The sequence below is a fragment of the Urocitellus parryii genome, chromosome 6 (assembly GCF_045843805.1).
Source record: "Urocitellus parryii isolate mUroPar1 chromosome 6, mUroPar1.hap1, whole genome shotgun sequence".
Lineage (NCBI taxonomy): Eukaryota > Metazoa > Chordata > Mammalia > Rodentia > Sciuridae > Urocitellus > Urocitellus parryii.
In genome coordinates, this window is record NC_135536.1 from 107470102 (window position 1) to 107482576 (window position 12475).

The window sequence follows — 12475 nt, forward strand, 5'->3', positions numbered from 1 at the left end:
TGATTCGTTCTTTTAGTTCTAAAAAGCTAGACTGAGAATTTCCATCTTGAGAGAGACAAAACAGGGTGGTGGTTCCAAGAACGGATCCTGGAGTCAGGCTGCCTGGGTGTGAATCCCGTCTGTGCCACTTAGATGAGCACGAGCACTTGTAGATGGCTGTTCTTACTGGTTTTCCATCTGCGGTGTATAGCCTTGAGTCTTTTCTGTAAAGGGGGATAGATGAATGAGTGTAGTTGTGTTGAAAGGCAAACCTCACCTGGACCCAGACCATACAAAGCCTTTCAGTCTTGATGACTCAAATGCTTCCCTGGGAAGTCTTTCTTCCCTCCACAATGCCTGCCTTTATCCCTCCTGAGCAAGGTAATACTTATGGGGTGTGCCTTCTGTCCTCATAGCTACCTCCGAGCACAAAGCCTTTCCAGGAAGCCCAGAGTGAACTGAATCAGGCAGCAGCTGATCTGAACCAATCTGCTGGGGAAGTTGTCCACGCTACCCGAGGCCAGAGTGGAGAGCTGGCAGCAGCCTCCGGAAAGTTCAGTGATGATTTTGACGAATTCCTAGATGCTGGCATTGAGATGGCTGGCCAAGCACAGGTGGGTGTGGAAGTACTGTCTGTCCAGAGCTGACCTGAGCCTCTGCTCTGAACTTCCCATGTTGGAGGCTGACTGGGCAAATGGGCATAGGGAACCTATAAACAGGCCATGGTACATTCCTTTTGCTGCTTGGGAAGTTCTGTGACCTCATAGGAATGGCATTCCCAAAGATGTCTCAACTTATGTATGAGCAGCTCTTGGTGATGAGGGATGACTTTTCCCACGATTCTCCAGCAGAACCCATCCTCTCACTTATGCCATTTGAAGAAAGAGTAGGAGGGGGACAGTGTTTAACTTAGATGATGATAGCTCTTCAAATGTGGAATAATATAGCAAAATACACACACACACACACACACCCAATACACTAAGACACACACGCATATTTGAGGTTTAGTGGGCTTATTTGGAGGGACTGTAGTCTAATACTGAGTGTCAAATGATTAAAAAGTACCACCTTCACATGCTCAAAGAAAAATTACCTCCTTCAGATGAACAGATAAACCGCTTGTTTAGAATACAAAAAACATGACCAGTCAGGTATCAACTTGCAGGGATATTTTTTATAAGCTCTTGCAAACCCCGTAAAAGAGCTATCCCATTATTTTTTGCTCTGTTATCCACAAAGTATTGTTTCTTCCATGGCAAGGCAGGTGAGAAATGGGTCTTTTCCCGAATCAGGATCTTCTGGGTTGCAGCCAGCTCTGAACATTGAAACAGTGCTATTCATTTGTGCCAGGCCGAGATGTACAAGCTACTGGACAACTCCAGCATTGTTGAGCAAGATGCTGGAATCGTGGCCTCGTCTGTGCATTGGTGCTGCTCGCTGGCTCTCTCCTCCCCCTGCTATAGTGCCTCCAGTTGTGAGAAAGCACAGCTCCTAGCTGACCCACTTAAGCATGGATTTCTTTCCCTGATGCATGAATCTTGCTCTAAGCATCTGTTTGAAGAAGGATAGACACTAGTCAGTATCTCAATGTGTTAGTCATGTTCAGACTGGGCTTCATGTGATCTCTTCAGATAACTTGCCTCTGCCTCAGGGTGCTGCTCCTAGCTCTCTGAATGCTTACTAGGAGAAATGGACACTTCCTCATGACTTTGACTCCTTTTGACCTTCCAGACGAAAGAAGACCAGATCCAAGTGATAGGGAACCTCAAGAATATTTCTATGGCATCCAGCAAGTTACTGTTAGCGGCCAAGTCTCTCTCTGTAGATCCAGGAGCACCCAATGCAAAAAATCTGCTGGCTGCAGCTGCAAGGTAAGAATGGGACAAATTGTGCTTTCACATGTTTTTAAATGATGTCACTGCATCTTGAAGATGTGCCCAACATCCTACCACTTTGCTAAGCAAAGAATTGGTGGTATCCTTGTGTCATTGGAGGTAAAGTAAAGAGTAATGGGAGAATCTGGGGTGTTTTTTTGTTTGTTTGTTTTTTGTTTTTGTAAAACTGGCTCCTTTCCGTGACTTTTTTTCCCACTAAGAAATCCTCTGTCATCTTATACAGCCTTTCCAATAAGGACTGGCTTAGATTTAAGGCCACTATTAACTTGCAAACATGAAAGCTTAAATAGATTTTTCAGATGATGAAAGTAATAGATGCTTATTGAAAAAGAAATCAGAAAATACTAAAAACAAAGAGGAGAGCAATGCTCAAAAAACATTCACCAGACATTTATTCAGCACATACTATGTGCCTGGAATGGATATTAGATTGAATTTGACTTGTGTGGAAAGGCTCCAGTTTAGGATGGATGAGTAGTGGTAGAATAGCTTTTGAACTGAAATAAAACATGACTCTGAATCTGGGAATATTTCAGGGTTCTCCTTTCCTGTTGCTTTCACCCAGGGAAGTAAGTAATACAATTTCTGGTCGCAGGCTACCACTGTGCCACTTCAGTTCAATAACTGGTGATTGAATGCCAGCGTGCAGAGCAACTGCAGCGACAGCCCAGGACGATCTTTTATTAGCAATTCCACATTCTTCTTCCCAAACCTGGAGGGGAGGATATTTTACCATGGGTGGTACAGATGCTTTCTTAGCATTGTTTGACACCATTTTATATATGGAAAAGCTGTGAGTGGTGAGGCATTAAATGAGAGGCTATGAGGGGGATGTAATCATTGGAAATCTTTTCAAAATGTGCAGATTAGTGATTAGCTTCAGTTCTCCTTGCTTTTTCTTTTCAGCTTTGTTTCATTTGTTTGGTTTTTGTGGGGTTTTTTTGTTGTTTATTTGTTGTTGTTGTTGTTTCCTTTTCTTTGTGTGAACCCTTGGAGCTCAGTGACCATTTAAATTGTCTGACTCAAGGTACCCGAATGCTATTCCAAGCTTTGGTTCTCTCCTCCCTCAGTCATGTTGCTCAACCTGTCTAAACTTTCCATCTGTGAAATGGAAGTGTGAACTACATCATCCTTCAGTTCTTTCCAGCTTTCATGGAACTAATAGTTAAGTCCTGTCTCTCCATCCATCTTTTTGTTTGTTTGTTCCTGTAGGTATGTGTATGTGTGTGTATATGTACGTATATACACGTACATAGATAGATAGACAGATATTGTTACAAACTGTCAGAGCACTTCCCTTGCAAGCTGTTGTGTTTCTTCATTTAGTCACAGAAGATACATTTTAAATGCAAACAATAGAGTTTTAGGGGTTTGGAAAATTATCTTCACATCTCCCCACCTCTTTCTCATGCTTTGTGATTGTTCTGATAAACCAGTGCTCTCCCTTGACAGTGGGGAGAGGCAAGGATGGGGGTGATATCTATTTTGCGGAGCAGCTGTTTCTAATATAAAACCCTCTCTTGATCACTTCTTTTCTCCTACAAAGAGCCTTTGGATAAGGCAACTGATATTTCCAGGTATCTGAACTCAGATGTTTTTCATTATCTTCAATTTTTTGCATCATTTCCAAATTATAATTTCCAACTTGGAACGTGTTGTTCGCTCTTTTAAATTGTGGAAAGAAGGGAAAAATATAAATTGGCCTCTAAAGTCCAGATAAGAAGGCAAACAAACCCTGAAAGAATGTTGCTGGAATATAGTTCTGGGTGTCTGCAGACTCCCTGGTGGTCGCACTGAGGACAGAGCATAGAAATAGGTTAAAAACTTTCTGTCCTGGGGCTGATGCTGTGGCTCAGCAGCAGAGCGCTCACTTAGCACGTGCGAGGTGCTGGGTTCTATCCTAAGCACCATATAAAGATTAAAAAATAAGAAGAAGAAGAGTAAAAGTATTGTGTCCAACTACAACTAAAAGAATATTTTAAAACTTTCTGTCCCCTGTCCTAACTTTCAGCTACTTTCAGCTGCTGGCAGAGAGTTCCTACCCTGAGGGTTTGATAGCCAGGTAGCTACTTAAGACTGCTCATGTGAAAACAGTTGTCTGGGACGCAAGTGTTGCAACAAGATACTGGCACATTCTCCTTTATTTCTTGGCACATTTTGGCAAGCTTCTGCTCCCTGGGTGGTCTCCTAGTGGGAAACTCCAGCCTAGTCCAGTGGGTCAAGCAAGCTCTTGTTGGGGTACAGCGTTCGGCTAGAACAAGATTCATTCATTCATGCTTTTATTCTTTCACAGGTTAATGACACAAGTGGTTATCACAGAACTGACTGGGGCCAAGCCCAGTGCTGGGTACACACTGTGAGCATGACAGGGATGTGGCCATGGTGAAGTTAGAGCAAGATGTAGAATGAGCCCCACATTTCCTCCATGCCTCCCATAAGTGTTCAGGAAGTCGAGCAGCAGGAACCTGATTTTATTGTCTTTAGTCTCAGTTCCACTGCCCTCCTTGTTCTTGAGATGGCCAAGTCCTGCTGGTCTCTTACATGCATGTCCCCAGCTCTGCCTGGTCCTAGTGTTGGATCAGCAGTCTGGAACCTCTTGCTTTCTGGGTCTCTGCAGTCTTTCCTCTTCTCAGGAAAAAAAAAAAAAAAAAAAGACATTGGCTTCTGGAGAAAAGGTAGAGTATATGTTTTTTCCTGGGCTTTGAATTCTGCTTCTAAGCCTAGGAATATTTAAGGATCCTCCTCCCTTGGCTGATGAAGAGAGATTCCTTTTCTGACTTGATCATCTTCCTTTCTTGCTGGTTGGGCTCTGGCTCTTTTTTGACAAATTGGATGAAGCTGAAGACCTTTTGTCAGTCATTCAGTAGCCTGTTCCCCAACTAGCATGTACCTGGGCAAAGGAGGGCATATCTATTCTGAGCCCCTTCCAAGCAGCCAGACGTATACCATAACCATCATAATGGCCAGAGGAACTCTAGAGATGAGATGCCTCAATGCGTGAAGCTGCCTTGAAACCCAGGGGGCTTTCGCTGTTATCCTGTCCTCTGAGGGTCTCCCAGGAGCTCCCAGATAGCTCCTACTCTCTGGCTACCTTTGTCTGAGGTTTCTACTGGGCAGGCTTCCTCCTGTCTCCAGAGACGATGAAAAAGGAGAATCCAGCAAGCAGCATGAAGGGGAGGAGGGCCTCTGCTATATAAAAAGAAAAAATAGAAATAGGGCTCTTGCTCTCTGTTGGTTTCATCTAGAAAGTTCTCTTTCCTTTTTCCAAATCAGAATAACATTCACCCCTACTTTCCCAATTGCTGCAGTGTACGTTGAGCACTTCCTTCCATGCAGAACCCTTGCCCCATAGTTGAGGTTCATTTTCTTCCATGCTCCTTGTGTATTTCCACATTTATCTGTCCTCTCTTTCAGCAGGTCCACCATGGCCTGTCTCATGTTCTTTTTTGTGTCTCTTCTTTTCCATTGTCTTGCCTCTTCAACTAGATGGCAAGCACCTTGTTGTCTTGGGGATCTTTAAACTGTATTATTTGTCTTTACTCTCCATGCCTGGGGCATAACAGGACCCTGGGAATACTTATGGGTGGATATGATGGGCTCCTTTCTCCCTCCTAAGCACCTCCTTCCTGGAGGAAGGGAGCTGTCTTAGGCTGCTGTATTCCCTCTAGGCCTCTTATCAGGTGATTTGTGCTTCATAGATGATCAGAAGCTCAACTTTGTTGATTTTCTTCTCTCACTCATTTCTTTTTCTTTTTTTTTTAAATATACTTATCTTTTAGTTGTAGTAGGACACAATAACTTGATTTTTCTTATTTCTTTTTATGTGTTGCTGAGGATCGAACCCAGGGCCTCTCACGTGCTTGGTGAGTGCTCTACCACTGAGTCGCAACTCATCAGGCCCTCACTCATTTCTTTATTTAAAATTTCCAGCCAGAGCTCTCAAACTTCAGTTGAATCAATTCAGTATCTCTGGGCACTAAATGATTTTTAAAAGAGGGCCCTTTTTAACCTCTGAGGTGGCAGATCCTGATTTTTTTAAGATAAAGAATCTTTATTTTGATAAAGACTTAAATATAAGAAAATGATACCTATAGATTGTGAAATTATGATCATCTAACTTTTTTGTATTTTTAAAAATAAACCCAGAGCATTTTAAAAATTTATGAGCATTTCAAAAAGTTGTGGGGAAAAAAAGATCAGATCTATTTAGATTCATGCTAATTTTGGTGATTTTTTTTATAATGTAAACTGATCAATTTATAATTTCTTGAGATTTATTGAAATTAAAAAGAATAACATTACAAAATTATATTAACTGTTCCTTTGTTTGTACAAATAGCTACCATTGTTTCAAACATAAAAATATTATTTTTCATTGTCAAGCATACATAACCATTTGCCTCTAGACCACTTAGTTTATTATTTAGCAATGTATCCAGACTCTAAAATGAGTTGTGGGGATTAATCTTACCTAAATAATGCTCTTTGGGCATGAATCATTTACCCAGGAGACTCATTTAGACATGTGATGCTGCTCTGACATTTTATGGATTATTTAACCACAAACTATTAAGTCTGTTGGTTTTACTTTTTTAATGCCAAATTTTTACTTGAAAATTTTTCATATCTACAAAAAAAAGTTAAAAGAATAGGAAAGTCAGTAGTTTTCCCACAGCTGTGTATCCTCTGGATTCACCAATTGTAAATACTTAGTTTTTAAATGGAAAAACCTTTATACAGAAATAAAGTGTTTAAAAAAAAAAAGAACAGATAAACAGGCAACACTTTCAAGAAGAAGGAAATGGAATGGAAAGCTTCTGTGATATGTGGACATAGTCTCCAAATGATCTGCCATTATGTTGAGAGCATTCTCCACCTGGTATGTTGACTTTGCCAGCCTGTCTCCTACCCCAAGGTGGGTCTCAGCCACCACACAAGACATGGCACTAGACTCTGAGGGACACTTCAATGCATGCATCATGGACTGTGCCCATCAGGATCATTGGAACAGGGATTGTCCAGCTGTCTGTCATTCTACTTTGCAAGATGGAGAGCATAGTGCCTCCCTGTGATGCTCTAATTAAAGCAATTTCCCCCCTGTATTACCCATGTCGTTCTTAGAGAAGCTATTTGAGGATTCTTTCTTGAGTTCAAGAATGTTTTTCTTCTTTCCATCTCCCTAGCTAAATTTAGAATTAAAAGAAGTATCTCATCAAATAATTAAGCTGATTGCCTTTGTACGTTGGTAACATCATTTTCCATCTAATTTGATATTCTGTGGCAAGCTGCAAAGCTGATTTAACTAATAAAATGAGGCATCTTTTATATTAGACAATGTTGGTGATTAACTACAATATGTGGTTTTATTTGTTTTAAGTTGCCCTTTAGCTGTAGTGCTTAGGAAATATGAATAGAATTCTAGGCTCTGCATAAAGTATGGACCATTATGGCCCTGCAGAAAAAGATAGTTTGGAGTCAGACAGGCAGGCATGAGTTTAAGTCTTGATCCTACACCTTATTTGTAGCACCCCATTAGGCAGTTAGCTCAGTTAGCTCAATTCTCAGATTTTTCATGTATAAAACACAAAGGTATTCTATTTTTTAACCAATACATAACATTTATATATATTTATGGGATATAGAATGATAATTATATATATATATATATATATATACACACACACACACACACGCACACACACACATAGTGTGTAATGATCAAATCAGTATGATAAGCATTTTTTATCTCCTCAAGCATTTATCACTTCTTTTCAGTTTTAAGACTTAGAATACAGAGCTACAGTAATCAAGACTGTGGTATTGGTGAAAAAATACATGAGTCAGTGGAACAGTGTAGAGTCCAGAAGTAGAGCCACTCAATGATGGTCAATTGATTGTCATTGGAGTTGCAAAAGCAATTCAATAGAGAAAGGATTGTTTTATCAGTGGTACTAGAACAATTGGCGTTCATATGCCAAAGAACAGCAAAAAATACTCAACCTGCGTCTCACATCTCATAAAGAAATCAACTTAATGAACTGTGACTTTCTGAATTATCCATGCTGTTACCTAGGACAAGTTAAGTAGGGCATGTTGGGGGTGGGGCGGGGGGAACGAGAATGTTTCTTTGTCAATGTAGCAAAACATCCAGTAGCATCTTAAATTCTCAGAATAGAAATACATGTAAAATCATGTAAGAGTCTCTAAGAGTCTCATGTTAATAAAGGAAATCACTATTTTAAAGAATAATTTTTGGAAATCTGCTAGGAATTAGTAATTCATACAGAATTTATTGGAAAGTAGAGATGTTAGAAATCATGGGCACATTTTTTTGCCACCTATATTTAAAAATGTATAAATATACAAGGGCTACCTAAAACAGCCTCACTCAGCCTTTCATTACTATAGACAGCTAATGAAAGATCTTGAACAGTGTTAATATGATCTCTTTGCATCTTTGTTGTGAATTTTTTCTTATGAATATCCAAAGGTAGTCCTAATTTCTTTTTAAGAACTATTGGTAGCCCCTAAGGTTAAATCAAATGAATAATCAGAAGCAAGGTAAGGAGTCTCATTTGATTTTCAGTGAGTGTTATTTTTCTTGGGTCATATGGAGCCTGTGGGAGTGGACTCATGAAGACCCTAGCCTAAATAGAAAGTTAATTTTATCTCTGATAAGCCTGCCAAACATTGTTGGGGAAATTATTGAAGACATTTTTATATAAAATTCTTTTTCTGTCCCTATTTCAGAGCTGTGACAGAGAGCATCAATCAGCTCATCACCCTGTGCACCCAGCAAGCCCCCGGGCAGAAGGAGTGTGATAACGCCCTGCGGGAGCTTGAGGTAAGTCCCTGAAGGGCCCTAAGGATGGAAGAGTGTATGTGCACAGGGGACTGGTGTCTCTCTTCTTCCCTACATGGCAAGGTGTTTTCCTCCTTTGTCCTTGCCTTCTGTCTTTCCTGGAAGACAATTGAAGCCAAAGTTCCCATCCAGGTCCGAAGGAACTAAAAAGAAATTAGATTTGATAGGATTATCATCAGTGCTTCCCTTTTTCTACTAGGCTAATATTTATTTTATTAAAGGATTCATTTTACACAGAAGAACCCTGTGGTATTGACCGTAGGCCGCAGATGATCAATCTTTGCCTAAAAAAATACTGGAGAGATTATTCTGGGACAATTGGGGAAGAAAGAGAGGCTGGGATTGGTGTCACTTTCAATAAAATGGTTTCCCTGTATGATTTATTCTGTAACACGTAGGAGCACACGGATGAGACCAGGAATAACACCACTACACAGTCAGGCTATGGGGCTCCTAGTGGCCCAAAATATAGTTGTGCTTTTCAATTTGTATTCATGGTGGTGTATTTATAATAAAAAAAAAATCCATGTGTGCTTATAGAATGTATGTGGATAAACATACATCAGTGTTTCCATTTATAGGCAGAGCAGACCTCACCAATGTAGGTCCTCCTGGTTATCTCAAGAGATAGATTGGTTACACCCAGTGCTCCTTTAGTTTTCTGGATGATTCACATGGGTCTGGCATGGTGGAAATAACTGTGGAAGCTTCTGAAGCATTTAATTAAGGCCCTGCCTGTTTATGGCAATAGGCCATTGTGCACAGCTGGAAATGAGAAGGGGATTGTTATCACAAGACTGAAGCATTCTGAAAGCAGTTGGGACTATTCCTTACATGGGTTGAATCGCTGTCTTGTTCTGCTCTGGTCACTTTTGCAAATATGCATGATGTGTGGACTGTTGATCTAAAGGAACTCCATTGGCCTAGGTATACTCTGTGTTATTACAGTATCCTGGTTGCCAAAATTATTACTATTTCAAGATTTGCAGTACTAAAACAATTCTGATTAACCAAGGAGCAAGAAGAGATTCTTCAGTGAGAGGAGCTTCTCCTTTCCACTGCCTTTTTCCCCTTGCATCTCTCACTGAACAGCTCAGCCTTTCCCATCACTCCCCACCCATCGGAACTCAGATGCCATTGTCATTTTGTTGGCTGCTTGGTCCTACTATCAGAGGGAAGAAGATTGAATAGGTGCATTCCCAGGCCCTCCTCCCCAAACCCTCCTCCCCTGGAAGAGTACCTCACAAACCATGATCCAAGGCCATTACACCAAGAAGGCTCTTGATGTTTTTCATGATTTGAGAGACAGAGAAGCAGGCCCATACCTATTTCCCTGATGGGGACTGAAATAACTGTGGACATTTTTTTCTTTTTCTTTTTCTTTTTCTTTTAATATTTTTGGTTGTCAATGGACACAATACCTTTATTTCGTTTATTTAGTTTTAGGTGGTGCTAGGGATCGAACTCAGGGCCTCATACATGCTAGGCAAGTGTTCAACCACTGAGGTACACCCCCAATCCCATTTTTTATTCTCTTAAAACTCAAAACAAATGAACCATCCCAACAGGCAGCTTTGGGGAATTAGCTTCTTTTTCATGCTCCTCACTGAAAGGTTCCAGAATCCAAATATGGGGGATTCTTATTAGTGATGAAGAAATGAATCAGTGAGTCCTTGGAATCTAAACTCCTTAGAGTTTTCCAGCAGAGAAGTTATGTTCATTGACCATGAATATGTTGCCTTGCATTAATGTCTAAATTTATTTATTTATTTTTAAAATCTCTGCTTCCTCAACAAAACTGAAACAAGAGATTCTCAGTTCTGGCAAATCTATCCTGAGACTCCTCCAACCCCAGTCAGTCTTGTGTTGCAGGAAATCTAAAGTCATGATATCAGGATCTCAGTTCCTCTTAAGAATCTAAGTGAATGAGCACTTGTGACTGGAATCCTGAACGGAGAGGGGAAGTTGATAGTTGGCATTTTATGTTGAATCTTTATTTTTCTTTTGGAGGAGGATGGGCACTGGAAATTGAACCCAGTGACCTTTACCACTGAGCTACATCTCTAGCCCTTTTTATTTTTTGACAGGATCTCACAAAGTTGCTGAGGGCTTCACTAAATTAGCTAAGGATGGCTTCAAACTTACAATGCTTCTGCCCCAGCTTCCTGAGTCACTGAGATTACAGGCATACACCCCATTCAATCTTTCCTGTTGTATGCCTTTCGCTCACTTTTTAAGTTGTGCTCTCCTTTCTAGACTGTCAAGGGGATGTTGGACAATCCCAATGAACCTGTTAGTGACCTCTCTTACTTTGACTGCATTGAGAGTGTGATGGAAAATTCCAAGGTAAGCCTGTCTGTGCCACAGTCCAGAAGTTCACACTGCTCCTCAGTGGGGGTGGATCTGCCCTTGGCCACTATATGACTGCATGTATGGAGAAGCCTTACTGTGGAGCCCGGTGCCCAGGGGCTTCTCAAACCTTAGCATGCATTAGAATCACTTAAAGAGTTTGCTAAACACCAATTGCTAGCCCCACTCCCAAGTTTCCTATTCAGTAGATCTGAAATGGAGTTGAGATTCTGCATTTCTAAGAAGCTCCCAGGTCCTGTCTGCTGGTCCAGGAACCATACTTTAAGAACCATTGCTTCTATCATATCACAGATGGTATGGGTGACACTGTGAATCAAATCATGTGTGACTTACTCCTGGCACTTCACTACTATAGGAAGTCCTATGGCATTTTGGCCTACATGAGATCCTTTTGAGTATTCTTTTTGCCATCCAACCATGGTGTGCATTCTCAAGGGAATGAAATGTTCTTGTTTTTTGGCAAGGGGTGGGGAAGTGTTAGAAAAATATAATGTCATGGCTTATGGGCTTTTGCCACATTAATCCTACTCAACAAAATTTTATTAAGGTGGTGTTTAGGAAAAGAAATCTAAAAAGACTCCTTAGCGGAACCATTATGGAAAAAAATAAAAATAAAACTGTGAGAAACACTGATCTGTGATTATTATGTCAGTGTCTTTTGAGAACAAGTCAAAATCAGAAGGTGACCATGAAATGCAAATGAGATGAATGACTGTCAGGCTGTTGCCATCTGGCTTTGTAATATGGTACATGATCTTCCACATTAACTTGTGGAGATATCTGTATTGGTAATGTCTGGAAGATTTTGTTTGTGTTAGGCTTAGACTAGAATTTCCTCTGTCCTGCATATTTTGTGGAATTATGGGTTGTCTAAGGGAAGGATGCATGTGTTTTACATGCTCAGATCCAAAGAAATGAAGAATGCAGTGTTAGGAGGGAGGAGGGAAACAAAAATACTCTCTAACTTCTTGGATTTGCAAGTCCTCATGTAAGCTAAGCACTTTTAGGGAATTTGTTTCATTTACCTATCCAAGATGGCTGATTGGAAAATGAAAGAGCTCTGCGTTGGGTTTTAGACTTGGTGATAACCATAGTCTCTAAAGAGTGAATGTCCTTCCATACCCTCGTCTGTGATCCTGGGAAGCACCCCTGTCCTCCTGGTACGTGACAAGGCCCATAGAAGACAGAACAGCAGATTTAGTGTAGATGACCTCCCTCTACCCATGTGACCTCATACATGGTATTTGACTGCTCTGGGTTGGATCCTGAGTTCTTTTCAACTGTTATTTTTGAGGACTGAAAAAAGAATACGCCAGGGATTTTTAAAATAAGGCAAAAATACTTAAAATATTTAGGAAACATCTTT

General features: G+C 40.6%; 1 protein-coding gene across 5 annotated transcripts in view; it reads left to right on the forward strand.

The window, feature by feature from the left end:
* The window catches only part of Tln2 (talin 2), a 411357-nt gene that overhangs the window by 319301 nt on the left and 79581 nt on the right, over nt 1-12475 (forward strand). For all 5 annotated transcript variants that reach the window (XM_077799669.1, XM_026384818.2, XM_026384825.2 and 2 more), the window contains 4 exons: nt 396-593; nt 1714-1853; nt 8628-8721; nt 10996-11085. In XM_077799669.1, the coding sequence (XP_077655795.1) occupies nt 396-593; nt 1714-1853; nt 8628-8721; nt 10996-11085 (522 nt within the window). The remainder of the gene's footprint in view (nt 1-395; nt 594-1713; nt 1854-8627; nt 8722-10995; nt 11086-12475) is intronic.